The 27,944-nt window shown below is 33.2% G+C and overlaps 1 protein-coding gene across 1 annotated transcript; it reads left to right on the top strand.

The window, feature by feature from the left end:
• The first annotated feature begins 1,693 nt into the window (after positions 1 to 1,693).
• Positions 1,694 to 27,944, top strand: LOC140452642 (multiple C2 and transmembrane domain-containing protein-like). The gene is made up of 6 exons (XM_072546962.1): positions 1,694 to 1,931; positions 2,156 to 2,527; positions 3,356 to 3,638; positions 3,881 to 4,207; positions 6,319 to 6,526; positions 27,638 to 27,944. Exons 1-6 carry the CDS (start codon positions 1,694 to 1,696, stop codon positions 27,797 to 27,799), a joined length of 1,590 nt encoding a protein of 529 aa, XP_072403063.1. The 3' UTR covers positions 27,800 to 27,944.

Genomic DNA, 27,944 nt, shown 5'->3' with positions numbered 1-27,944 from the left:
AGGAATCTTATATGGTTTGCTTTTGCCAGAGATTTTCCTTAAATTCCTACAAACTGTACTTATGCATGAAGAGTTAAGAGCTAATATGCTATTTAGAGATAAGATGAATTTTTTTCAGGATTCTTTTCTATTTTTTTTTTCTTTTTCTTCGTTTTTTGTAGTCCGTTATATTTTTGTCTGTTTTATGATGCTTTATTCTATTGAAATCTTTCTTATACACTTTTGTAGCTTGGCTACATTCAGGTGTCCACCGCGGAAAAGGTTAATGTCTCTTTAAAATTTTTGTTTTTCTTACATACGTCTCTGCAGCTGCTGTGATGGTTTGTAGAGATGTACTTTAAAACTTTCAATATCGTTTGATGATGTGAAGTTGATTTTGTTAATGTTCTGTTCGATCTGTTTGGTAAAGTTAGTCCAATCAGCATTTTTAATATTCCACTTTGAGACAGGCCATTCTATATTTGTGATTTTCTGATGTGTTAAAGATATTATAATGTGGTAGTGGGGTAGAACGTCCCATGTTAACGTAGTGGACAGAACTGGGTCACACAGAGAAATATCAATTGCTGATGATGTGCCATTTTGTATGCTGAATCTGGTTGGTTTTTAGTCGTTAAGTAGATTCAGATTTTGGGATGTTATATCTTATATGTAATATTATCTTCTATAATTCGTCCTGTCGGGTTCAGTTTTATGGAACCCCACATCGGATTGTGTCAGTTAACATCTCCAACGATAATTCTAGGTGAAGGAATTTGTTCCAAAATAGTTGTTAAATCTTCTTGGGATATGGTCTTATGTGGTAGGATACACATATTAGATATACAAAATTTTTTGATGTACATTTATTGTGATCGTTATTAACCCTACGTTGGTCGCATGGTGAGCGCAACGCTCACCATTTTACTTTTTTTTTAACATTTTTCAAAATTTTACTCACATTGGCAACTACGCTCATGTAATCCTTCCTACTACTATTGTGTATAGAATGTTTTACGCAGAATTGTGATCGAGCAACCGTCAGTCTATTCCAAGTATTGATTAAACGCAGATGTCGAGAAATGAGCGATTAGCTCACCCGCGACTAACAACGTGATAATTTTGGAAAGCTACAGAGTAATTTTGGTTGGGTTTTTTTATTGACTTTGTGTTTTAAATTATATAACTTTAACATATTATTGTGTAATAGATCCTAAAGAAGAGGCCAGACAGTTAAAAATATATGAAGAATTGGAGCAAGAGGATTTGTTACTTGAACAGACGCAAAAGCAAAATTTGGACGATGAAGAAAGCGACATAGATTCAATAGAAGTCAGTTCTAATCATGATACAGACTCAGTGTTTTCGGCCGATGATACGACAAATACTATTTCAACGTTTTGGTCTTAAGATGGTCCCAAATATATCGGCAGAGACAAAAAGACCATTTGGAAAGTTCACCGTGAGCGAAAACCTAGCCGTATTCCACAGCACAATATTATTAGAAAACTACCGGGAGTGAAACATGCGGCAAAGGATGTTAAAACTCCATATGAAAGTTGGAACCTGCTCATAAGAGATGATGTTATTAAAGAAATTGTGACGTGCACAAATTTGTAGATACCTACAGAAAATTAGAAGCAACTATACACGCAAACGAGATGTTTTAGATACTGACTGTGACGAAATAAAAGCAGTGTTTGGATTGTTGTACATGGCAGGAGTTTTGAAATCCCCACACACCAACCTAAATGACCTATGGAGCAACGATTCTACAGCACCAGAGTTATTCAAAATGGTGATGCCCCTGAAACGTTTCTCTTTGTTGCTTCGAGCACTATGTTTTGATAATATTCACACAAGAGCTCAACGCAAATTAATTGATAAGCTAGCTCCAATAAGAAATATATTCCAGAAACTTATAGAAAGAAGCCAAGCCTGCTACATGCCTGGTAAGAACTGTACTATTGACGAAATTCTGGAGGGTTTCCGTGGAAGGTGCAGCTTCAGGCAATATATCCCGAGTAAACCAAACAAATACGGGATAAAAATATTTGCCTTGACTGAGAGTTGTGTATTTTATACTGTGAAAATGGAGATTTTGATAGTCCATTTTGTATTGAGAACAGTCCAGCCAGTGTGGTAAAACGATTGTGTGAACCCATTATGAATTTAGGACGAAATTTAACCTGTGATAACTGGTTCACGTTAGTTCCTTCGGCCAAAGAATTAAAAAAGAAAAAAATAACTTTAGTTGGGACAATTAGAAAAAACAAACGTGAAATTCCTGAAATATTTGTTGCAGCTAAAAAAAAGCCAATTTGTAGCAGTTTATTTGCTTTTGGTCGTGAATGTTTATTAGTTTCGTACGTCCCAAAAACAAATAAGAATGTCCTGCTTTTGTCAACCCTCCAGGAATATGACGAAATTAACGAGGAAAGTGGTGAAGCTTGCAAACTAGTAGTAGTTACTTTTTACAATCAAACAAAATCGGGAGTAGATTCAGTGGACCAACTGAAGAGTCTTTATTCAGTGGCAAGAATCACACGTAGGTGGCCATTGACTGTTTTTTTACTGTGCTAAACATCGCTGGAATAAATGAAAACATTATATTTAGGACAAATGTATTAGAATCCTACCAACCAAGACGTGAGTATCTGAAAATTTTACCCAGACAACTCATTACCCCACATATGCAAAAAAGAGCGGCCCAAAACTTGCCATTTCTGCTAACTTTGCAAATTAAAAAATATCTGAATCTCTTCCTTTGACACAGAAACGAGATGTTCCTGAGGAAAATCAAGCAGGTGCAAGGCCAAAATGCTCCTATTGCCCCAAGAAAAAAAATCGAAAAACAGCATCAAAATGCGCCAAGTGTTTCAGAGCAATTTGTAAAGAACATACAATCACTATTTTCACAGAGTGTGAACGCGACCTATTTGAAAAAAAGGAATGAGGCGAAAATTTAGGATGCTGGTTTTATGCCAATTTTGACAACATCCTGTATAATAAAAAAGGCAACTTTACACTGTGAACGATAATACTATATCTGGTTAATAAGCACCTAAAAAATAGAAACTTTTATTTAAATTACGTTAGCGGATATTGAATATTATAACATGGTAGAAGAGTGTAATTTTCATATAAAAACCATTATAACTTAAAAACGGTTCACAATAGGATAAGGAAACTATAAACAAAAAATATTCAAAATAACGAAAATATTTCTAAAATTAAAAAATTCATTAAATAGGTCACTCTTTAAAACCCCTTCATACCAATTTTCATTAGTCAGTTACCTTTATTTCTCGAGATATTTCTAATTGGACATTTATCTGCCGCACCCTGTATATTAATAATAAGTACTTATTTTCAGGAAAGATTGCAATTCCGCTTCTACGAATACGAAATGGAGAAAAAACGTGGTTTGCTCTAAAGGATAAAAAACTACGAACGAGGGCGAAAGGAAATGAACCACAAATTATTTTAGAAATGATAATTCAGCGGAATCCTATGAGAGCGTGTATAAGAACTTTAAATCCAAGGGAGGAGAAATATATGCAAACTGAAGTAAAGTTTAAGCGGCAAGTTTTTGTAAAAAATGTTCTAAGGCTAAAAGTATTTGTTATGTATTTCTTAGAAGTCGGCAAGCTTTTCCAGTAAGTAATCAGATACTTCTTGAATACATATTTTTATCTAACGTAAGTTTTTTCAATAATGATCCTAAACATTAAGGCAATTTTTTTTAATTTTTTCCTTTTTCCTTGCATTATCCTTAGAATTATTCTTGAAAACAAGATAATATTTTTTCTTCACAACTCCATCACATTATGTCCCATGATATACCTATTGTATTTCTAGTTAATTGTAAATGTGCTGTAAATCTTATTTAATATTTTAGAAATTGTTTTGAATGGGAGTCAAAACTACAAAGTTTTGCGGCATTGGTAGTTTGGGTTATACTTTGCTACTATTTCCAACCATGGATGTTTCCGATATTAGTTCTCTTGGTATTCTTAAAACAGTATATAGTACGATCTTTATTAGGACCTTTACAAGTCCCGTGGGATGAATCGCAGGATTCAGAAGGAGAAGACGACGACGAAGAAGACAAAGAGAAAGAAGAAAAGAAAAGTCTGAAAGAACGTTTGCAGGCGATTGAAGAAGTAACGCAGGGTGTTCAGAATGCGATTGGATGGATTGCATCCTTGTTGGAAGGTATTAAAAAGTAAGTTATTAATTATATCAAATCATATTACAAGACAAAAATTTACATAGGATAAAAATTATGTCTGTTTTTTTACATAGGTGCATATTTAATCCATTTTTAGACACAGCTGTGCCCATATTCTCTTCGATGGCTGTCCACCAATGATTTTGTCCCTATTGTTGTAGAATTTTTCTTATGATCATCCCTCTATCTCATGTAAAAGCGCGTTTCGCAGTCACTTTGCAGTAGGCGCAGCATACGGCTATTTAAATCTTATGGAACCTTTGAGCTTAGTGTCGCCAGTTTTAAGTAGGCGGAAAGACTTAAAATCCATCCAAATAGAATATTGCAGAAGTCCCAAACACCTTGACTTGAAAATCTGTGTTTTGGTTTTATTATTTTTAACTTTGATCAAATGAAAGGCAGATATCGAGCACAGTTTATTAATTAAATATTACCCAAGTACTTTCGTTTCCTACAGCATATTCAGGGGTATTTTGTCAATTTTGGCCTATCCAACATTCTGTTGAGAATATCATCAACATAAAATTGTACATTACACTACACGACACAAGGACAAACAGTTTAAAATTTTAAAATTTTTTAAAAAAACTGCTAAAAGGAAGCGAAAGTACTTGGACAAGATTTAATTAATAAACTGTGCTCGATATCTGCCTTTCGTTTAATCAAAGTTCATTTATTCGAGCATTCAACCTAATATCAATTTATTATTTTTAACTAATTCGTAGATACTATGAAAGGTATTTATACGATAGAACAAATACGCCACAGGACATAGGTCTTTGTTAGAACAGTTTTAAGTTTTGTATTTTGCTCTCATTTATCATTCGTAGCATAAATGAATGATTACGTCTTCTCTGTCCTTTTGTATGGTGTTGAATCGTGGACCTTGAACGAAGATATGTGCAGAAAACTGGAAGCATTTGAGATGTGGCTATATCGGAGAATACTTAAGATCCCGTGGACTGGCCGACTCACAAATGAGGAGGTCCTCAGAAGAATGAATAAGAACCGGGAGGTGCTGGCCAGCATCAAATTTCGAAAGTTACAGTTCTTCGGACATATTATGCGAAGTGAATCCAGATATGCTCTCCTTCAAGCCATCCTGCAAGAAAAAATATTTGGAAAACGAGTTCCAGGAAGAAGAAGAACATCTTGGTTAAAGGACCTTAGAATCTGGTTCAATACAACATATATTCAGCTTTTCCGCGCTGCTGCAGATAAGATAAAGATTACCATGATGATCGCCAACCTTTGTAACGGATAGGCACATCAAGAAGAAGACCTGAATGATTACAGGCCTCTTAAACTTCTTTACTAACGAATCTTTATCTTCATAACTACAAATAATTTAAATTATCATTTAAAACCGTACGAAATAATAAATGTTAGTGTATTTTTACCTTTTACTTTTTTTAACCGATCTTTTAGACACTTTAGCCATTCTCTTTCGACTTCCCTTGTTACCATCTTTTACACAAATACTAGATATAACGTCTTCCATTTTAGTAAATTAACATGCAGTCTCTGATGTAACTGTACAAACAAACAACTCTCTATAAAATACCTAAGTAACAAAATACATTCTTATACATAATAAAATAGAAGAAAAAGAGGAATAAAACTGTGATTGCCATCTTTTGGTAATTTGCGCAAACTCAACAAAACTTTCACAAAGATATTATTTCAAGCATTTATTGCAGTTTGGTTAAATATGATGAATTTATGTCAGTTTGCCTAGTCTTAAATTGGGATTTATTGCATTTTTGTTTGGTTTTGAATTATTCATCTAGCAATATAGGTATATTGGATTTAAAGAACATTGCCTGAAATAAATAGCTCACAATGTAGATTGAACTAAACCAAGTTCTTTGTAGTATTTACTTAAAAATGTCTAAAACCTGGATTTATTGCTCATACCACAAATAAGGTACTCGTATTTTATGTACCTAATATAGATTAAATTTACCACTAAAATTTACCAATTTAATTTTACTGAAGCAAACAATATAAATTTAGTTTAGTAATTTTTTCTTTTTTATCAAATCTTTGTTACGTGTTAGAATATTTCTAAAAATATATTTTAACAATTTTTAATTCATTTTCAGTATGTTCAACTTCACAGTTCCTTACTTATCCTGCATAGCCATATTCCTGCTGGTTGTAGCAACGGTAGTCTTGTACATCTTGTCAATTAGGTACTTACTAATGTTATGGGGTATTAACAAATTCTTAAGAAGGATATTGAGACCTCATTCAGTGCCCAATAATGAAATTCTCGACCTTTTGTCGAGAATTCCAGACGATGAGATGTTGGTGAGTGTTTTTAAATATTTAAAATAACCACAAATATGTTAAGAACTAAAATAAGACATTTTATACGTGTTTTAATATATAAAGTATAACTAATGAACATTTATTTTGTATTCGAGGTAAACCTTAAATAAAGCTTTTTGTTTACAATTTTTATTAATATGTAAAAGAATTTACGGTGTAAGGGAAGAACTATATTATTTAAATAATAATTTTGAGAACTTGTGAGATCTTGTCAGTAATATACAAAGCAGAGTTTATAGATATATGATAAAAATTATTATAGAAAACAAAAGAGGAAGCAAAAAAACAAACTGACTTCAAAAGTGAAAGATTAACAGTAAAACATCTTTATAAATTCACTTAAATAAAAAAACAGAGCATATTTTAAAGTTAAACTAAATAAGCTTTGGTGGAAAGCCAGAAAAAACCTAAAACCAAAATTTAATTAAAAAAATTAATTAGAACACATCTGTATCTGTATCTGTAGGGGAAGGCGAGTTAAGTTCCACAGCACTAAGGCCACAATTGACCCATTGTGCATCCTCCCAGGGAGCTGTCGTCCTTAGCTCATTGTCCATCTTGCCATTTCTAGGAAGGTGGACAAATCGCCAGGGGACATCTTGCTTTTGTGGACAGGTGTGGGCCAGGACTCGCCGAACGCATACTCTCGTAGTAATGATAACTCCAGGCATTCACATAGGACATGCTATATAGTTTCGTCTTCTCCGTTATACTTCCTGCATAGAAGTCTGTCTACTAGCCCCAGTATAAAGAGGTGTTGGCTTAGTTGACAATGACCAGTTTTGAAAATTTCCGCGATTATTGTAGTTGACCAACCAAAAAGTTCCCCAGGTCCTAAGAATCTTAGACCTGCCGCCTTCGTAGCCAATTGGTCAGCAATGCGATTGCCTTTATTCCTATTGTATTCTTTAACCCACCTTAGGATGATGGTATTCCCATCTGACGCTTGAGTTAGTGACTCGTAACACTCCATTACTAACCCTGATGTGACACGTGGTCTATTCAAGATTAGTAGCGCTTCTATGCTATCTGTGCAGATTATTATAGTTTTCCCGGCTATATCTTTTTGGGTTATCTCTTTTGGGGCTATGAAGAAACCAGCCAGTTCTCTCTGAACTACGCTGTCATTTTTGCTCATACTACTACTACTATTGGTTTACAGCGTTCTCCGACGCCTTTCGACTCCTAACCGCCATTCTTCTCTATTTAACCATAGGCCTGGAGGAATTTCTCTTTCCTCTAGTTCTTTTTCAATTCCCTCTCTCCAGCTTCTTCTCGGCCTTCCTCTTTTTCTTCTTCCTTATGGTGTACACGTCAAAATCTGTTTCGGAATCCTGTCATCTGGCATTCTCTGTACATAGCCGTACCATATTAACTGTTTTGTTCTTATGTCATCAACTATTGTATGCTTGACTCCCATCACTTTTCATTTCTTATTATTCATTTCTCGTATTGTTTTATTTGGTATCCGATCTCTTCTTGATTTGCCTGATGCTCTTCTCCAGAAGTCCATTTCTGTTGCTAGCTAGTCCATTTTTGCTCATACCCCACTTTATTCTTAGATTCAGTGATCTTGAGTTTATCCCGAATCCTGAGCCTTCCTCCATTTTGGAGCCATGCAATACGCATTTGCCACGTTTTTCTCCCTATACTGTCCTGTTTAGATTCTGTAGGGTTTGTCAAAGACAAACTTTAGCTTAATTGAGTCGCAGTCTGTCTGTAGGAGAGGTAGTGCACCAAAAATGAGTTCTTAAATATCTCATTCCTACATCAAGGTTTGCACCAACTGAGCGCAGTTGCATCATTGTTACCAGCGCCAGCTCTGTAACATACAGTGTAGGTAAAAGTTTATGGTCGGTATGGACCTTATGTGAGATGGAGTGAGAAACACCTATTTAAAAAGAGAGAGGTATATTAGGTCAGCCCATTATATCGTCAAAATGGCATTAGTGGAACTAAGAAAAGAGGAGAAGTTCAACGTTGCCAAACTTATTGGTTTTATTTGACCTGTTGTCTTTTTAGCATTTTAACAACGTTCTAAGATAATCAAATTTGGCGAATTGATTTAAATGGCAGCTTACTGTTTTTTATTTTAAATTTGCCACAATTTTTCTTTACGATAAGTTTAATTTAACATTTTGATTTTCACTTCGGAAATCGTTTTATGTAAATAAAATTTATTAATGTTTCGTATTTTAAGTACGATTTCCGAATTAAAAATCTAAACATCTTGCTGAAAAATAAGCTCATTTTAAAGTCACATTGTGCCTTATTTCCAATAAAAATAATAAAATGCATATAACTCCACAATAAATAAACCTTCATACGAAATTATTTGGCACCGACTCATGTCGCGTAGTCAAAGCACCGAATCAAAGTAGGAACACAGATAACGAACGAGTAGAGGTGGGCATTCTTTTTTTTTTCGAATCCTGAGAAAACTAATAAATATTTTTGAAAAATTTAAACGCAGAATGAAAGAGTACATTATTACCGAGGACTGAAAGTCTCTGAAAACTTCTATAATGTTTATTTTAATAAGTTACAGGGGCGAAAAAAGAGAAAATTTAGTGTGATTTTGAATTTTAAGTATCTCATTCAAAAAAACTTTTTGTTTATTTCGGCCCTCGGCAATAATGTCACCTTTCATTCTGCGTTTAAATTTTTCAAAAATATTTGTTAGTTTTCTCAGGATTCGAAAAAAATTAATACATTTAAAAAGCATTGGCCTGAAATTTTGCGTCTACGCTCTTAACGCGACTAAACCGATTTTCGTAAACAATAACTATGATTGTTTAACAGTAGTTTCAAGTAAGAGAGTACCTGCATAAACAAACATAATGGCTATTATCGTTTATGTGTATATTTATTGAAATAAAAGAAACTAATGAAGGATATATTTATTATAACTTGAAAAATAAACTAAACAATACAAATAGTAAATCGTACTTACATTTACATTACACGTTATTATTAAATCGTAAATCGTCTAAATTGACATTTAAAAACGTAAGTTTTTCTACTCTATTTCTTGTTAACCGTGTTCTTCTTTTATTTAAAATTAAACCAGATTTTTAACATGTGTTTAAATTTACAATACTTTTTCCTAAACCCGATTGTACTACGGCGGATACTATGAATGTAAGGTTACCGTTTGCTAAAATTTTTTTGCAAGATTCTTGAAGGCAGCGTACCATAACAATCACTGAACTACCCTTCAAGTATTTTTTGCCACTCATTGTACTTGTTATTTCTTTAAAAGGCCGTAAAATTTGGGAAAATTGAGAAAAAATAATCCAGTCTTTATTATTTAGATTTGGTCCAAGTCTAAGTCTGTATTAACTAATACAAAAGTGGAACGGATTGCCTCTTCTAACTCGGTCATTCTTTTAACATGTAATAGGTGAAGTTCTACCTAGTTTCCACGTCTTGGATTGGCCGTTTGGGAACTTTGTTATGTTGTAATTGATACTTTAAAAGCCTTTCTAAAGATAAGGTACTTTTTTTGACATGTGTTTTTTTAGAAACTGAAATTTGAAATTAGTGAAATAATTTCACTAATTTCAAAAGCGATCTTTTCTGAATTATGGTTTCCACAAAAATGGCAGCAGCCTAATAAAATCGTTTTAAATTCTAAATTTTCGGTTAAATATTGTCCTGTTAATGCGATGTAACTCTCAGTTACTCGATATATCCAAAGGTCAGTAGTAATACAGATATTTTCTACTTCTTTAACAACTTGTGATCTAATAATTTGCTTAGTTTTGGTATAACATTCCTGAAGTAATGAGCCTGACGTAATATCGTTTAATAATAATAATAACGTAATAACGTTTATATCCAGGAATCCACCCTGCAAGCTTTTTAAAAGCTCGTTCTTTAACTATGGAAAACGGATGAAACGAGTATTTGCATAGGTTTATTAAATCCATATCTATTTGTTTCTTTTGTTCGAAACTAATATTTTTATTAATGGAAGTATCCATCACCTTTTGACGCTTGGGTGGCGGTGGCAGTAGGTCAGTACTTGTAGTAGAAGTAGTCGAAATGGACAGAAATGCGTCAGGAGAAGTTTCAATCATTGCAATATTCAGAAAGTGGACCATAAAAGCTGCATCTTCTACAAATGCGCATTTTTTGAAAATAGAGTTATTATTCTTATACTAGGTCAATAATTTTGACTAAGAAAAATAATTCATAATTGAATATTTACAATAAATAAATCCTTTGACGAACTATCAATAAAGATTTGAAATCGAAAATGCAGATCAATCGTAAATCGAAACTCATTCATTATTCAGAATACCTAGTTATAAAAAACAAAAGAAAGAGTTAAGAAGCTGGTTACTTCTATAAAAAAAGAAAAAGAAGATTGTACTAGTGAAAATCAACCAGTACAAGAAAAAGAAACTAAAGATAAGAGGTTAGTCTTTGTATGTGGGTATATTTTATTTTATAAAAACCCTTAAAAGGGCAACATTACAAGCACGAACGTTTTCGGAACAACTGTTCCATCATCAGGTTAAAATGCCTAAAATAAGTATAAACCATTTAGTTACAACAAACGTGGTTTAAAATTTTGACTAAGGTTAAAAACAATAAAATGGTTATACTTACAGGTTAACATGCCTGAGCCACCAAAATATTTGGGTAAAAACCCTTTAAATTGAAAAATGTTACCGAAGAATGTACATGATGTTTATAAAATTATATGATGTTTAATATTTTAATTAGATTTTACTTCAGGTAACATACACCCATGCTTAAGTGAGTTCCAGTGTCCGGAGAGTAAACCTCTTCAAACGGACTACGGTTGGCAACTGATTGATGAAATACTCATGAGCGGTGTCAGAAACAAAATGTCAATGAACCATGAAACAGTGTTAGTTAAACATTATATTACTACAGCCAAAAGATTAAAAAACTTTGATGATGTTAAAATGATAACAGTAATCCAGGTGTTGGAATTTAAAAATTTTTCTCTATAATTATTTAATATTGGATGTAAAAGATGTAAATTACTGGTGTTGTTGAAGGTCATGTTTAAGAAGATGACGTATGTATTAGGCAGCTTATTTTACTCTTTATCGTATGGAGTGTGGTCTAAAAGGTGTAATTTGTGAAGAATTAGCTGAAATATATGGAAATGTCCTTTTATGTTGCTAACATCTAGGACAAGGAAGAATAATTAGTATATATTTGTAGCTAATGTAAGACTTTTTTAAGTAGATGAAATTGTTTAATACTGCTAGTATCGTAAAAATTTTTTTTTAATATAAGTGAGTCCAATAGTTTGAGAAAAAATGATTGAAAATCTTCCGGCTGAAGGAATTAAAGTTATAATTTATGTGATTAAATTTAAAAATTTTTATGGAAAGACTGAGATCCTCAGAGACCTGGCAGGAATAACAGTAAATGGAATGACTAAAGAATAAAGGGGAGTGGGTTAAAGGGAAATGAATGAGTTAATCAACAAAATTAGAGATGATAGAGGTCCTTCATGCTTAAAGCATCTAGCACCCTGAACAAAATATATTTTGGTTGTGTTAAAATCTGATACATAAAAGTTTGAAATTTTATTTGTGAGTATGGTGTACTAAGTTGTTGACTAAGAGAGGGGAGAGCAATGGTTGATTAAAGGTTTAGGTAAAGTGGGAGAAAGTGAATTCTGATGAATTGCTGGATTGTGTTTAAATGTTTACTGAGTTTGGAACTAATGGGTGGATGGTAGATATATGAAAAGACAGAGAACTAGCAAAAGAAAAAAGAATGGACAGGAATATGGTGCAAACGTGAAGATTGTAAAATAATGAAATAGTGAGGTATAAAAGATATGATGTTAACAATAGGGGGCTGAAAAATTCTTTTGGAGGGAGTGTTGTGACAGTAGTGTAGAGAGAATGGTTGTTTTTAAAAAACAATAATTGTTGAGAAGGATTAAGGTGTTGACATTTATAGAGGAAAGACAGATGAAGAAGATGGGGTAAATTTGAGAAGTGTGGGTTATGAAAAGAGTTGTCGGTGTAAGGGTTGAAAGTCACGGTTGAAAGATACATGGCGATTAACGCAGTTGGGGCTTCTTTGCTTTTCCTTGACTATTTCCAAGTCTTCATATAGATCTAATTTTAGAAAATTTTTTTGGGGTATATTATGTAACAAAGAGACGTCTTCTGGTATGTTGAGGGTATGTTTATGTTGTGCAAGATGTTGTGAGAAGGTGGAAGTGTTCTCTTTTTTAGTGTGTTCTTGGGAACGGGAAGTTAGTGATCTACAGGTTCTACCTATATATGTAGCATCACAATCAGAGCACTGTAATTTGTAAACACCACTACGATCCATGTAGTTGATGCAATCTTTTGAATTGGTTAAACATTGTCCTAGATTGTTCAGGACTTTAAAAGAAATGTGGGTATTCTCAACAGATCTTTTTAGAATATATCTGATATCTCCAGAAAGACGTTCTTGAAGGTAAGGTAAGGAAGCATAATGAGGTTTAATGGTCAAGTCTCTGGGGAACGCAGCCTCTCTCAAAAGTTTGAGTTGTCTTTTATTAATAAGTTTGTTAATGAGGTTGGGGTCATACCCATTGTTGGATGCTATTTGTTTTAGAATATTGAGTTCTGTTTGGTAGTTAGATTGTGATAGTGGGATTGTTTCTAGGCGGTGAATATAACTATGGAAGGCTGCATATTTATGTGACATTGGGTGGTTGGAAGATAAAGGTATGATATGATCGGTTTGTGTAGGTTTCCTATAGATACTGAAATCGAAATGGTCGTTTAATCTGGTAATAGTAAGGTCGAGGAAATTAATTGATTGAGACGACTCTAGTTCCATGGTGAACTTTATATTTGGGTGGATTTGATTTATTTTGGAGAGTAATAGATCAGCTGAATTCGAGTTACCTGATATGAAGACTAAACAGTCATCAACATATCGAAACCAATGGAGAATTTCAGGATTTTTCATAATGTGTGTGGATTCTAAGTGATCCATAAATATATCAGCTAGGAGAGGGGAAAGGCAACTACCCATGGCTAAGCCATCAGGTTGTCTGTAAAATTTACTATTGAAAACAAAAAAGTCTTGAGCTAGACAAGTTTGTAATAATTGAATAATTGAGTTAGTGGTAGACATAGTGATAGAATTTGCTCGTAGAAGAGAGTGGACCAGATTAATAGTTTCTTGTTTGGGGACTGAAGTAAACAAATTGCTGACATCAAATGAAAGCATTGTGATGTTGGGATGAAGATTTATTTGTTGGAGATTGTTGACTAGATGAATTGTATTTTTGACTGAAAAGCGAGGGGTGAAGTTCGTCATATTGTTAATGAGATTCAATATGAATTTTGACAGGATAGAAACTGGAGTGTTTATAAAACTAACAACAGGACGAATGGGAATTCCCTCTTTGTGTATCTTAGGTAAACCATACAATCTGGGTGTTAATGGGTTGCTAGGTACTAAAGATGACTTAAGTCCATGGTGTATTTTTGATGAATTTATTAGACATGACTTATCTAAACATACACCTGTATCTAGAGATATAAAAGAAGTCGACATGTATTTGTCTGATGATATTAACCACAAAAAATTTCGAACGGTGATTGGAACTGTCCATTACAGTGGTGGAAAAACCATCGCCATGTATATCCTAACTTAACCACTATATTATGTTTAAAATCTGGTTTATTTTTAAACAAAAGAAGAAACAACAAGAAAAGTGGAAAAACGTATGTTTTTAAATGTCAATTTAGAGTTAAGATTCGCGATTTAATAATGTGTCATGTAAATGTACTATTTGTACATACATAAAATGTATACATGTATACATAAAATATGTAAAAGTACTATTTGTATTGTTTAATTTATTTTTTAAGTTATAATAAATATATCCTTCGGTAGTTTCTTTCAATATAATAGCCAATATGTTTTTTGTGTACTCGCTTATTTGAAGCTACTGATAAACAATCAACTAGTTACAGTTTACGAAAAACGGTTCCGATAAAAATGTCAACGACCCACCTCTAGTTTCTTAGGATCGGAACCAGAGATATGTAAAATATCTCTGATCGGAACTAACCGGAACTAATCGAAACTCATCGGAACTAATCGTCTTACTACTGGGCAATGGGCAGCAATAAGAAATATGGAGGGGAGACCAAGGGGAAATATGATTGTTATTTTTGTCTGTTCGCTGAAAATATGATTTTATATCTGCGTTAGATATCCTGTTAAATTTTACCATACCGACCATAAACTTCTACCTACACTGTATATGTCTAGAGGCGTGATGCCAATGACCGACTCCATTGCAGCAGTTAGTGTTGTTTTCATGATACCTGTTATATTTATGTAAGCCATCCGCTGAATATGGTTTAAAATTAAAAGTGAAACTGGAACAAACCATGAAGTGGAGATATCCAGGAGTGGCTAGTATACCTGTTGAATACAAAGCACGTGGTGTTGGTGTGTATTAAGGTATAAAAAATGCTTATTAAAAGCTTAAAATTTTTATTTTAAAGAAGATCTTTTCGGAATTGAATCATTCCATCATCAGTTTATTAAAAGAGAGAGTAAAAATACCAATATTAAAAAACAAGTAAGTTAAAATTTAAATATATAGACAGAACACGTTGGTTTTTTACTACTTACATAAAGAATTGTTAAAAACATTGTATGGCCACTTAAAAACATTGGAAGGACATCCGTATTAAAAAACAATCCTCATGGTGATTATAAAGGTAAATGCAATAGACTGTTAATTTGTTGATTAATAAAAACTGAAAATAGGGGCACCTTACATGACCTTCTGTAGCTGGTGAGGTTTTATCGACTTACTGTCAACACCACTTAAGTTGGCGAGGCGCACAAACCCAAAATTGAAGTCCGCTTGGGGTGGATTAGGTGGTTGTCATCAGTCTCCTCCTAGTAGTCAGGTGCGTAACACAAAAGTGAAGTGCAGCTGTTATTGTTTAGATTTCTTATTATTTTGGATAATTAAGTGTGTTTGTGGCAGTTTCTTTAAATTATGGCGTTAGAAAGTAATAGAAAGTTAGGATTGAAATGTACCCCCATCCCATTTCACACAAATTATCTGCATTCAACAGTTTCATTCATCGTTTAGAAACCATCCCATTATCCAACATTAACTACAACCAAGAACTAAACATAATCAAACAGATTGCTTTCAATAATGGCTATAACCCTGATATCATCCATAAACTCATTTATAAAAAGAAACGTAAATTGCTTCAACAATCAGCTTACCCTAACATTACTTCAGATTCCTTATCTTACTTCCCATTACCATTTCACTGTCCAACACTCTCCGAATCAATCAAAAACACTATCCTGAATTTTGTTGAAAATATTAAGATTTCCTTTAAAGTTAACAATAATTTGAGTAGATCATTATGCAATAGTAAGGACTCTATTGACTTCAGCAAGCGCAGTGGAGTTTATAAACTTCAATGTTCTGACTGTGATGCCACTTATATTGGTAGAACTTGTAGATCTCGAGTAACTAGGGCCATTGAACATTCTAAGTTAGAGAACACTTCTTCTTTTCCCATCATCTTAAATATCACAATCACACAATCAAGGTACCAGATGATATTTCTCTTCTTCATAACATCCCAAGTAGAGATTATCTCAAACTTGACCTTTTTGAGGATTTGGAAATAGTCAAGGAAAAGAAAAATAGTCCCAATTGTGTTAATCGTCACACCAGCATCAACAGAGACTTCGTCCCACTTCATCGACAATTATTCTCCTGATCTAACTTTCTTTCTTTTAACTACACATCCAGTTTTACTTACTTCTACATTTCTTTCTATTTTCCCATAGCTTAATATCACCCTATATAATCCGCCATACTTAACTTTATTCTTGTCACCATTAATACACTAACATCCCCCCTTTTCCAATATCCAATTTCCCATCCTCTCCAATAACTACCATCTAAATAATCACACAGGTTTTCTTATAAATACTCACTTTACATCTATCAATCTCTTATCACAATCAGTTTCAGTATCCCCAGCTTACATCTTTACATTCATCTCCTATTTCCTTTTCTTTCTTTTTCTTTTATTTCTTCTTCCTCGATTCATCTTCCATAAATTTCAAACCAACTTTTATCTATACTTACTTCATACAAGGAAACAATTAGGTAATAACATTCTTTTTATCGCCTTTAAACTGATTTATTATTTTCAACTACCTAACTTAAATTTTGCCCTACCCTGGTATACCAAATTTATTTTACATCACAGTCACTCATTGTTTTACATTCTCCCACCTTTTTAAAATACCAAAAATTGCTATTGATCCTACTACACACAAAACACAATTCTTCACTAAAAACGGCCTATTCTCAAACTTAAGCACAATGACTTTCCTACTACATCATTCCACTTGACATTGACGGGTACTAACTGATTTTTCATACCATCTTTCTATGAGTTAGCCCAAGACTCCAGCACAGATCAGCGGTAATGTAAGTCGATAAAACCTCACCAGCTACAGGGGGTCATGTAAGATGCCCCCATTTTCAGTTTTTATTAATCAACAAGTTAACAGTCTAATCCATTTACCTTTATAAATACCATGAGGATTGTTTTTTAATACGGATGTCCTTCCAATGTTTTTATGTGGCCATACAATGTTTTTAACAACTTTTTATGTAAGTAGTAAAAAACCAACGTGTTCTTTCTATATATTTAAATTTTAACTTACTTGTTTTTTAATATTGGTATTTTTACTCTCTCTTTTAGTAAACTGATGATGGAATGATTTAATTCCGAAAAGATCTTCTTTAAAATAAAAATTGTAAGCTTTCAATAAGCATTTTTTATACCTTAATACACACGAACACCACGTGCTTTGAATATGGTTTAGTTTGTTAATTGCTGTTGCCTGTAGCACTTTTGTTACCCAAGCAATAACTCCGTAAGTTAGCATTAGCCTAATCCGTCTTCTACATTTATGCTTATTGCTCGATTAGAAAGCGTACTAAATATCCATTCACTTACGGTGAGGGGAACATTCCTGACACTGAGCTGTTGGGTGATGGTTGAGAATGTGGTTTTATCAAACGCTCCCTCAGTGTCTATGAATATACCTAGGTGAATTCTTTATTGTCCAGTGATCTTTCAATTCTTCCACTACTTGATGCAGTGCAGAATCAGTAGATCTTCCCGAAGTAAATGCATGCTAATTTGGGTGAAGTAGATTATGGACCAGAACTTCATCCCTTATGTACCTCTCGCATAGCCTTTCCATCGTTTTCAACAGAAAGGATGTTAGACTAATTGGTCGGAAAGCCTTTGGTAAAGTGTAGTCCATCCTACCTGGTTTTGGTATGAAGACCACACATTCCTTTTTCACTTCCTAGGAATATATCTCAGAGATAGATCACCATAGATAGAATTAGAACATTAAATATTGACTCAAATACCAAGATAAGGTAATAAAATTTCATTAGGAACAGCTTTACGCCTACTAATGGACTAACTGGTAGTACGATAATGTGATTACCGCTCAACAAAAATACTATATATACGCTGAGATTTGTAGACAATGAACTACTTACATAGAGAGAATTCGAAAACTTGAAATTAAAAGAAAGTTGATTGAACAATCGATAAATGATCTAGTCTTGTCATAAATATTGATACAATGTATTAAACTAAAAAAAAGTTAATATAAAAAATATTAAATAGAAAATAGCAAATTGGTAAGTATTTAGTGGATATAATTATTATTAAATAAATTAATTAGTTTATTTATTACGATTATATTTAGACGGATTATAAGTTTAAAAGAAACATGTTATGGATGTATAAAAAATGAAATAAAATTTGAAATCATAAAAACACATTGGGTATTGGTTAAATATTGAATATAACTTACCACAGAGAAGATTTAATATAATAAATGAATTTTCAATCCAAGCATACCTTTTTATAGATAAACGATATTTAAAAAAATATGCCACCACAGAATTGTGGCAATGCCAGAAAAGTGTGACATGACGGAGCAGAGTTACCAACTGATAGATTTACTGACTATTAAATAAAGGCATAAAAATTTATATGTTTCATGTATGTGACATACAAATTACTGCTTGTATGGCAAACTGCCGAAGCCATATAAAGAAAAAGACATACAAATAAAATCTTCACGACCATCACACTTAAAAGATTAACAAACAAGATTGCATTTCGAGCTGGTCAAGTAGGCTTTAGACCAGAATCCTCCTGCATAGACCACATTAATACTGTAAGGGTAATAATGCAACAATCGGTTAAATAGAACACACCCCTATACATGGTTTTTGTTGACTCCGAGCGTGCCTTTGACAGCTTATCTCGTGCTGCTTTATGGAAAATTTTAGAGCTACAAAAGATCTCGCATAAAATAATTTCCATTTCCATTATATAAAGTCACTGAACACTGAGGTCAAATGGAGAGTGACACACAATGGAGTCAACAGCGACGAATTTGACATACTTACTGAAGTCAGACAGGGATGCGTGTTTTCTCCATTTTTTTAACATAGCAGTAGACTATGTTCTCTCCAAACTAGACTCCGACACAAGAGGGATACAGAGGACGTTAATCACACGCCTAAGCGATTTGAAATACGCCAACGATATCTGCCTGTTAGACAAAGGTTTGAAACTTTGCCTAAGTGAAGCCAAAAAAGTAGGTTTGAAAATAAATATTAGTAAAACCAAATCCTTGAGAGTAAATGCAAGGAACAACACGCTATTTACTATCAACAACAAGCAGATTGAAAATGTGAAAAACTTTACGTATCTTGGAAGTGTCATAACAGAAAGTGGAGGTACAGAGGACGATATTCGTATGAGGATACGAAAAGCTCAACAAGCATTCAGCATGCTTAACCCTGTTTGGAGATCTGACGAGTATACTACAAGGACAAAGTTCCGCATATTCCAGACGAATGTCATGTCTGTTCTACTCTACGGATGTGAAATCTGAAAAGTGACAAAAACCCTTACAGATAAACTGCAGGTCTTTATTAATAAATGTCTACGACGACTTGTTCGTATTTTCTGGCCTAACATCATCAGAAACGAAGATCTACTACACGTGACCGAACAAAAAAGGGTAGAACATCAAATAAAGTCCAGAAAGTGGAGTTGGATTGGTCACACTCAAAAATAATTAAAGTATTGCAAAGATTGCCCTAGGGTGGAATCCCCAAGGAAGAAGAAAAAGAGATCACCCAGTACAAACTTGGAGAAGATTCATCATGGACAAGATAAGAGGTCAAGGAAAGTCTTGGAATGAGGTGAAGGCCTTAGCGCAAAATAGAACCCGGTGGCGAGTTTTCACTAAAGCTCTATGCTCCACTTGGGGGTTCAAGAACCTTAGAAAAAATAAGGATTACATAGAATATTTAGTTAATTGAAGAATTGAGGCCAACTATTTTTGAAATAAAAATAGTAAAATGAAAGATAATGTCAATAAATGAATAAAATCAAAAGAAATTAAAATAAAATAATTATTAAAAGAAAAATAACGTAATAAATATGAGACAAAGGTTTGATACATAACGTTACAAAATTGATATTTTATTTTACGCATATTTTAATTAAATTTAGAGTTTGATATTATTGTTAAAGTTAAATAACAAAAAAATGTTTGCTATTTATGTATGGCAAACGTACTTATAAATGTTTAATTTTCTAAAATATAGGTAAAACATGGATATTCATGTTATTTCTCAATTTTTGTGCAAATAATATTAAAATAAATAGTTTCTTAATATATTTGTGGTGTTTTTTCGGTTGCAATTAATTTAGGTCTGCTGGTGTCATATGGAAGACGGTCTAACAATATTAACTGTATTGGGATATGGTTAAACTTCATTTTAGCACAAGGTATGATAAAACTGAATGGTAAATTAGGTATTGTTGTAGTAATTTATGCAATTCTTTTATTAATTTACAGTTAGATTTGCTTTCAAAACAAATACTTTTTTATTTTTAAACGTTACGGTTTTTACATGTAGTGTTTTACTTCAAAATAAAATCTTTTACTAGTAAAGTGAAAAATGTCAAATAAAGTTTTTGAAATACAGCCGACTCGCGTTAATTCAAACCTGCGATAATTCGAATCTCTCTATAATTCAAAGATATTACGAGTTCCCTACAAAATCTCGTTATATTTCGAACTAAATTAACACATTTTTGTGAACTTGGTAATTCGAACGAAAAAATCATTGCTATATAACAAAACGACGCGTTACTTCGAACTCATCGGCATTTTAAAGTTGCAGAGAGAAAGAGAGGGAAAGTACAGTTCAAACTTGTATCAACGCACTTTTGTTGTTGTTATGATTAATTTGACTACACACTTCTCACGAATTGGTTTGTTTAGTTATTAGTTACTGTTACTCTTTGGTATACAGATTAAAATCTTGTTAGTCATGAGCCCTAGAAAGTATGAATGTTTGACGATTGCTGAAAAGAAGTTAATCCAAAAAGTAGAGAAAGGTGAGAAGAAAAGTGATGTTGCAAAAGAATTTAAGATTTCTCTGAGTACTCTCTCAACCGTAATAAAGCACAAGGAGAAAATTAATGCTGCTCAATTTGCTTGAGTACGGAAAGAACTACAAAACGTGAATTTCCTCGTCTGAAAGAAAGTCTGGTTATTTGGCTAAGACAATGTAGAGGACAAAAAGTGTCTATTAGCGGAAACTTGTTGAAGCAAAAAGCAAAAGAGTTCGCGTCTACTCTAAGCATCAAGTGAAGAGTGGCTTACAAATTTCAAAAAGAGAAATATAGTTGTGTTTAAAAAAGTTTGCGGGGAAAGTGGAAGTGTTGATGATGCAGTTTAGTTAGATTGGCACGATAAATTGTAGACCTTGATTAAAAACTATGATGTCAGCGATATTTTTAATACTGATGAAACTGGTCTATATACCAAATGTTTACCGGACGCAAGTTTACCGGACGTAACTTTAAAAGTAAGACGCTTACTTTTAAAGATGAAAAATGTCATGAGGGAAAACATTGTAAAGAGAGGTTAACAGTTTTACTTGCAGTAAATATGGACGGATCAGAAAAACTTACACCTTTAGTGAAATTGCGATGTTTCAAAGGTGTGAAATCGTTTCCTATGGATTATCGTGCTAACAAAAAAGCTTGGATGACGACAGAGATTTTTAACAATTGGCTTTTAACAGTTAATGGGGACATGAAAAAGCAACAAATTTTACTATTTTGAGCATTGCACTGTCCACAACAGTCCTCCTACATTTTAAAACGTGGAACTCTACTTCTTTCCGCCAAATACAACTTCAAAATTGCAACCATTGGACTAAGGGATCATCCATAATTTTAAGACATTCTATCGCAAAGAAATTGTTAAGCTCGTTTTAGAATCTCTCGACAAAGCTAACTGAAAATATCACGGTTTTGTCAGCTATTTTACTGATTGACAAGACATGGAGAGGTATAACACCTCTAACAATTCTCAACTGCTTCAAAAAATCCGGTTTCTTACAAGAAGATCAGGAAAATCTTCCAATACTTATGCAACTAGCAATAGAACCATTAGTTGACATTAGCGGTGTGAGTGTTTCTGACTTTGTTGTCAGATTGTCTCATTCGATACCTTACAAACCTTGTGAATACAAAATGAAACAGATGAAAAAGCATTTCAGGCACTTTTTTTCTTAAAAAAAGATTGATTAATGCACATTAAGAATACATACATGTATGTACACGAATGTACTTCTAAACTTTTGTCATTGTTATAAAATAGCAGTTAATAAATAATCATTGAACAACACTTAATAATTCGAAGTTTGTTTTTTTTTTCACAAATTTCGAATCATTTGATATTTCAAACACTCAATAATTCGTAATATTTTAAGAGTCTCTCGAGTTTCGTACTAACGAGAGTCGACTGTATAAGAGTGAAGAAATGCGTTTTACAAAATTAACTGTTTAAATCAATAAAGGCTTTTATCAAGTTGCGTATATTGCTGATAGCAGAACTGTTTGTATATTTTAGATAATCTACTCGTCAAACATGATGATCTATGTAATTACCTTAATGCTCATGATATTCATTTTTGACATAAGACTATTATTCATATCCCTATTTGTATTATTCTGTAACAAGTTTATTTATTTACCTTGTTATTGTCATTAACCTGTTGTACCTATTATTGTCTTTTCAAGTTCATATCCCTATTTGCATTATTCTGTAACAAGTTTATTTATTTACCTTGTTATTGTCATTAACCTGTTGTACCTATTATTGTCTTCTCAAGTTCTTAGTTCATTTATCTTAAATCATACGGCTACAATAAAGTACTTTCTTGTTTCACAAATTCTTATCTCTTAAACAAGGTAGTGCCATATCCCCGAACTGAGCCTGCAATGACCTGGTCGTCGGCAAGTTCGAGAGCAACGTTATTCCTAGCCGTTTGTTATCCACTACGATCAGCAAAAGCCTAATGTCTGAATGTATACCTGCTGTCCAAGCTATCTAGTTCCTTAATATACTCATGGCCCAATAAAATGTCACATGAATATCTCTTTCACTTATCTCGGCTAAATGAATGCCAAAGCAAGGTTTTGTCACCTTCGGTAAACCTGTGCTGGCTACCTTCAAAGGACATCAGAGAATATTTTCTCCTCCTTCTCACATAGATGACACTTTAAGTTATCTATTAATCGAAGTAGATTCTTTCGTCGTGAACAGTAAATATGGTGACCGCCAAAGAGAATATTCTACGATTAAGGATTAAATAGGAGGAATAAAGTTGTGAGACTTTTAAAAGACTCTGCTACATAAAATCTAGTCTATCTCACACTTTCACAAGTTCTTCAGTAGCTCTAAAACTTTTGGGTGAGAAGCTTCTTAATACTATCCCGGTCAATACTAACAGTTACTCCAATCATAGGTTCCAGTCTGGCACTCTTCCAGTGGAGGCAGTGACGACGAGACCCGAGTTTCAAAGACCCCAGCTGTTCATTACCGTCTACACCTAAGTATTCCGGTACCCATACCAAATTGTTGAACTTGTTTGTACAAAGTTATAGCTTGGGTCCCTTTGCTTTCCAGAACTAGCTTGAAACTAACTCTGCTGTCAGAATGGCCTAAATTCAAGGCTGATAGAAATAGTCCTGCCAAGACAAGTCCTATTAACTATCTCGTAAAAATCTCAGCATGAAAGGTTAATGCATACCAAACGAGAGCCTGGGCCTAGTTTTCGGTTCATTTACTTAACACGATCATAAAAATAAATCGATGAGCGAAATGACGGACTATGCTGTCCTGTATTATGAAAAGTATGGGATATTACTCCACGGCCTGCTTCCAAAAGTTACAATGATCAATAAAATATACATTCATTACTGTAACATTTAAAAATTATGTTAAATAAATTTATTTTAAGTTGTTAATTTTTTATTAAAATGGTTTAAAAGGTTTATATATTCGGTAATGGTTACTTCTAAATGATCATATGCACCAAAACATACTTAATATTTTGTAAATGTTTGTTGCAAGGAATATTGTTTATTATTATTTTATAAAATATTTTAATACACTAATCAAAAAATATTTTCCTGGTTTTTACTGCATCATTCAATTCCATTTAGTTATCTTTTAACTTAAAACATTGTCCGTCGATAGCAGTATATAAAAATATCACAAATACTTTGAGGATGTAAACCACAATCGATGAGTGAAAAGTATCTAGAAAATAAATGATAAGTTTAAAATAAATCCAAAAAGTTGCATCCAAAAATACAATGCATTGACCTTTATTTTTGGACTCTTTTTTAAGAACTTCATAAATTAGTCCACTTTCGATATAGGTATAATCCTCTCAATTCAAAATATGTCTTATTTATTTCGGAAGCTTTTTCTTATACACCATGATGTTGCGCTTTCTGCGATCATTCACCAATGATGTATTGCCGCCTTTGACTTCCTGTTCATGATATCTATTTATGATACCTATTGCAGAATTCTGGACCAGATAGTAGAGATCCACTGGATCGGTACCATAAATTTTTGGAGTCACTTGGTAATCTTCAACATGTGTTTGTCATCTGCTATCTAGTGCTTATGTTAGTATGCAAGGTATGGTTGACTGCTTCGGGTTAACTGTCGATTTTTAGTTTTAGATAAGTGATGGATTCAATCGTTACTTGACGGAAGTTAATTGTAAAACATTTTTTTCTACACTTTCACAAAATTTGTTACAACTGATTTTTACTACAGCTGTTTCGGCAGAGTGCCTTACTCAAGGGATGTATTTTTACTATTTGTACACTTTATAGTTGATAATTGACTAATTTGAACAGGGGAGAGTTGTTTATTTTAAGTTGATCATTCAGATTTATATATTTATATTTTTTAGTTTATTTATTTCTACAGAATATAATAAAGATAGCCTAAAGCCTTTATTTTAAATGGGGAGAAATTAAAATTGGTCGTTATAAGAATGATTATTATCTATATTGTGAAGTGCGTACGTAGAATCTGTTTTTCTGTTTTTCGATTAATAAAAGCCCTTTTGTGTTGTGTTATACGTTTGTTAAAGGTTCTATCAGTTTGACCGATGTAAGTTTTTGGGCGGTCACCACGTGTAAGTTTGTATACCTCACTGTTTAAGTGCAATTTCTTTTGGCTCTTGTTGTTCTTAATAATTTTGTTTTAAAAGCTGGTATTATTGTTTTTTTATGTGTTTGGCTATTTTTGTTGATATCTTGCCTGTATATGTAATCAAAGAAAAGGTACTGGGCTTTTTATCTAATGGTCTTTAGTCTTTCCATTCTTTTGAATCATTCTTTTACCGACCAATTTCAAATTCTCAACATTCAAAATAAAGGCCTTTAGCTACCTTTATTAAAATTTATGGAAATTAATAAACTAAAAAATATAGATATATGTACTTCTGAATGACCAACTTGGGACAAACACTCCTCTCCTCAACTTATTTAGTTAAATGCTATAAAGTCTAGACACATAGTAAAAGTACATTACATGAGAAAGAAATCAAGTTCTCATTGTTTTATCATTAAATTTAGTTTTGGCATCAAGGTCCCTTGACTGGCACATTTCCAGTAAGAAAGCCTGGTATGCTCCTGAGTTGGTCCTTGCTTGTTTTCTTCAGAAATTCACCCCTATTTACATGTGTATAGCCAATATATATTTTGCTATATACTTGACCAGGTATACTTATCAAATGGGAGTTATGTTATGTTCGGATCCAATATATCTGATTGCGGATAGTGCTTTTGGTTCTCCTAAGGTCGGCCATGGACCGAAATATTTTATCTAATCCTGTTTTAGCACGTTCATCAGCTCTTGTATTGCCATATATTCTGTCTTAGTACCCATATTAGTGTGACACTGTTCTCGGACTTCCCACACTAGCCTAAAGACTATCTTAGACCTTCGCAGCCCTGAGGGCTGCTAAACTATTTGTGCTCTTATCGATTTCTGTTGCACACTGCAAGATTAAATCAATATCTGCCTAAAATATAGAGTTACGTCCTCCAAGATGGAGTCTTAGATATCCTGGTGTGGTTACTTTCACCCAGATCCGGTATTCCCTCCTGAATTTGATTTCGCATTACTGCATTCGTTTTTACTTTGCTGAGTTTGCTTCTGTACATCCGCTTCAGCTCTTATGTAGTATTGAATATTATGCAACTGAATTGGGGTCGTTTTGCCAAGCGATGTACAAATTACGTTTATTATCTATGTTTCTGAATAGCCTTATCATTTTCATTTAATTATTCCTGTTTTCTTTTAATATTTTCAACAGTTTCTTTAGCAGATGAGAGTATTTCTGACTTAAACTTTGACCAATGCTCCTCAATGTCGTCAAAATATATATCGATGAGCTTGGCAGTCAGTATTTCCTTCAATTTTGTCAACCTTTCGTTGTGCGTAAATCCAGCAGTGTTAGTTTATTTCTTACTTATTTTCTTACCAATTAAAAAAAAGAATACGTCTTATCATGAAGATGTGAAGAGCCATAATATACCGCACTAGTCGGTAGTCAGTCCAACACTGATCCGTACTGGTTAAAGCACTTGTTAGTAGACATGAGCATTGAAATCTCCCAATATAATGAGTTTGTCTGTTTGGGAAGAAGTCTGTCCAGTTGAGATTAAAGGCACTCTTTCTTCTCGTCGTACGTCTAAATACAAAGTGCATGCGTATGTACTAACTACGGTTGCTTATTGTTTATTTACCACCTTAAGGCGGAGTGTCATAAGCCTTTAATTTATTCCAGAAGGAATTTAAAGATAGTCGATGAGCTCGTTTTTTATAACAAAGCTTAAGCCGTGTATTTGGGTTTTATTTTTTGCTTTTTCCTTCCAAAAGAAAGCATAGTCACCGCCATGTTCTTTAAGGTGACCTTCTTCTACTTTTATGGTTTCACTTAGCGCAGCAATATCGATATTAATTTTTTTCAGTTCACGAGATATTATTATTATTTCTCGTTGTTGCCTATAAATTCTGTCTCATAGCAAAAGTTCATAAAACTCTTTAAATTTTCACCTCAAAGTAGTTTTGCATCTGGACACTGTTATCCAGCCGGACTGTGACTAGCGAAAGTACTTTTTTCAAACATTTACTTTACTACTTTATAAAAACTTATTGAAACTGATGTATCAGTTTATTTGAATACAAGTTCTCTTTTTATAAATATAAAAATATATGGGACATTCCATTTAAAAAAAAGTATTTTTGACGTCAGTATTTAAAGGTGATCGATGCTGTATATGTCTTGTATCATAAGAAAAATTCAAATTAAAAATAAAATCCGACCTATGCGAAGAATTTCTTCACAAATGATATTGGGAATATTTCCGACTTTTTTCCTTTTTTTGTATGTACTTTATGCTTATCTTTTACTTGCAACATGCATTTAGATTCATTGTATATTTGGAATTTATTGCTATTGATTTGGTATGTAAACATAATTTATTCACGTAGTTTAAAAGCTTAAACTCTTTTTAATCTAAAATACACATTTTATTATCGATCTAAATTTAAAAATGACACCTTCAGACCTACATTAAATTACTGGGCTCCGGCCTCTCGACGCATTTGGGCCGATTGACAGTTATTCGATGGTACTTGCAGCTGGACTACAAGGACCTCAAGCTCCTCATGAACAACGAACCAGCCGATAGACGCCGAGAACCGAAGAAGAAGCAAAAGACTTCCTAGTGGTCACTAACCAGTGTCAAAGACAAATGGAAAGTGCACTTCGAAAAAATTCATGAAAAGTCTGATTAGCATTTACATTATTAGTCATCTGTAGCTAGTGATTTTGTAAATTGGTAGACGATGTTAAACAACTGAAGTTTCCGAA

This window comes from Diabrotica undecimpunctata, chromosome 11, assembly GCF_040954645.1.
Source record: "Diabrotica undecimpunctata isolate CICGRU chromosome 11, icDiaUnde3, whole genome shotgun sequence".
NCBI classification, from domain to species: domain Eukaryota; kingdom Metazoa; phylum Arthropoda; class Insecta; order Coleoptera; family Chrysomelidae; genus Diabrotica; species Diabrotica undecimpunctata.
This window is presented reverse-complemented; position numbering and strand designations above follow the sequence as displayed.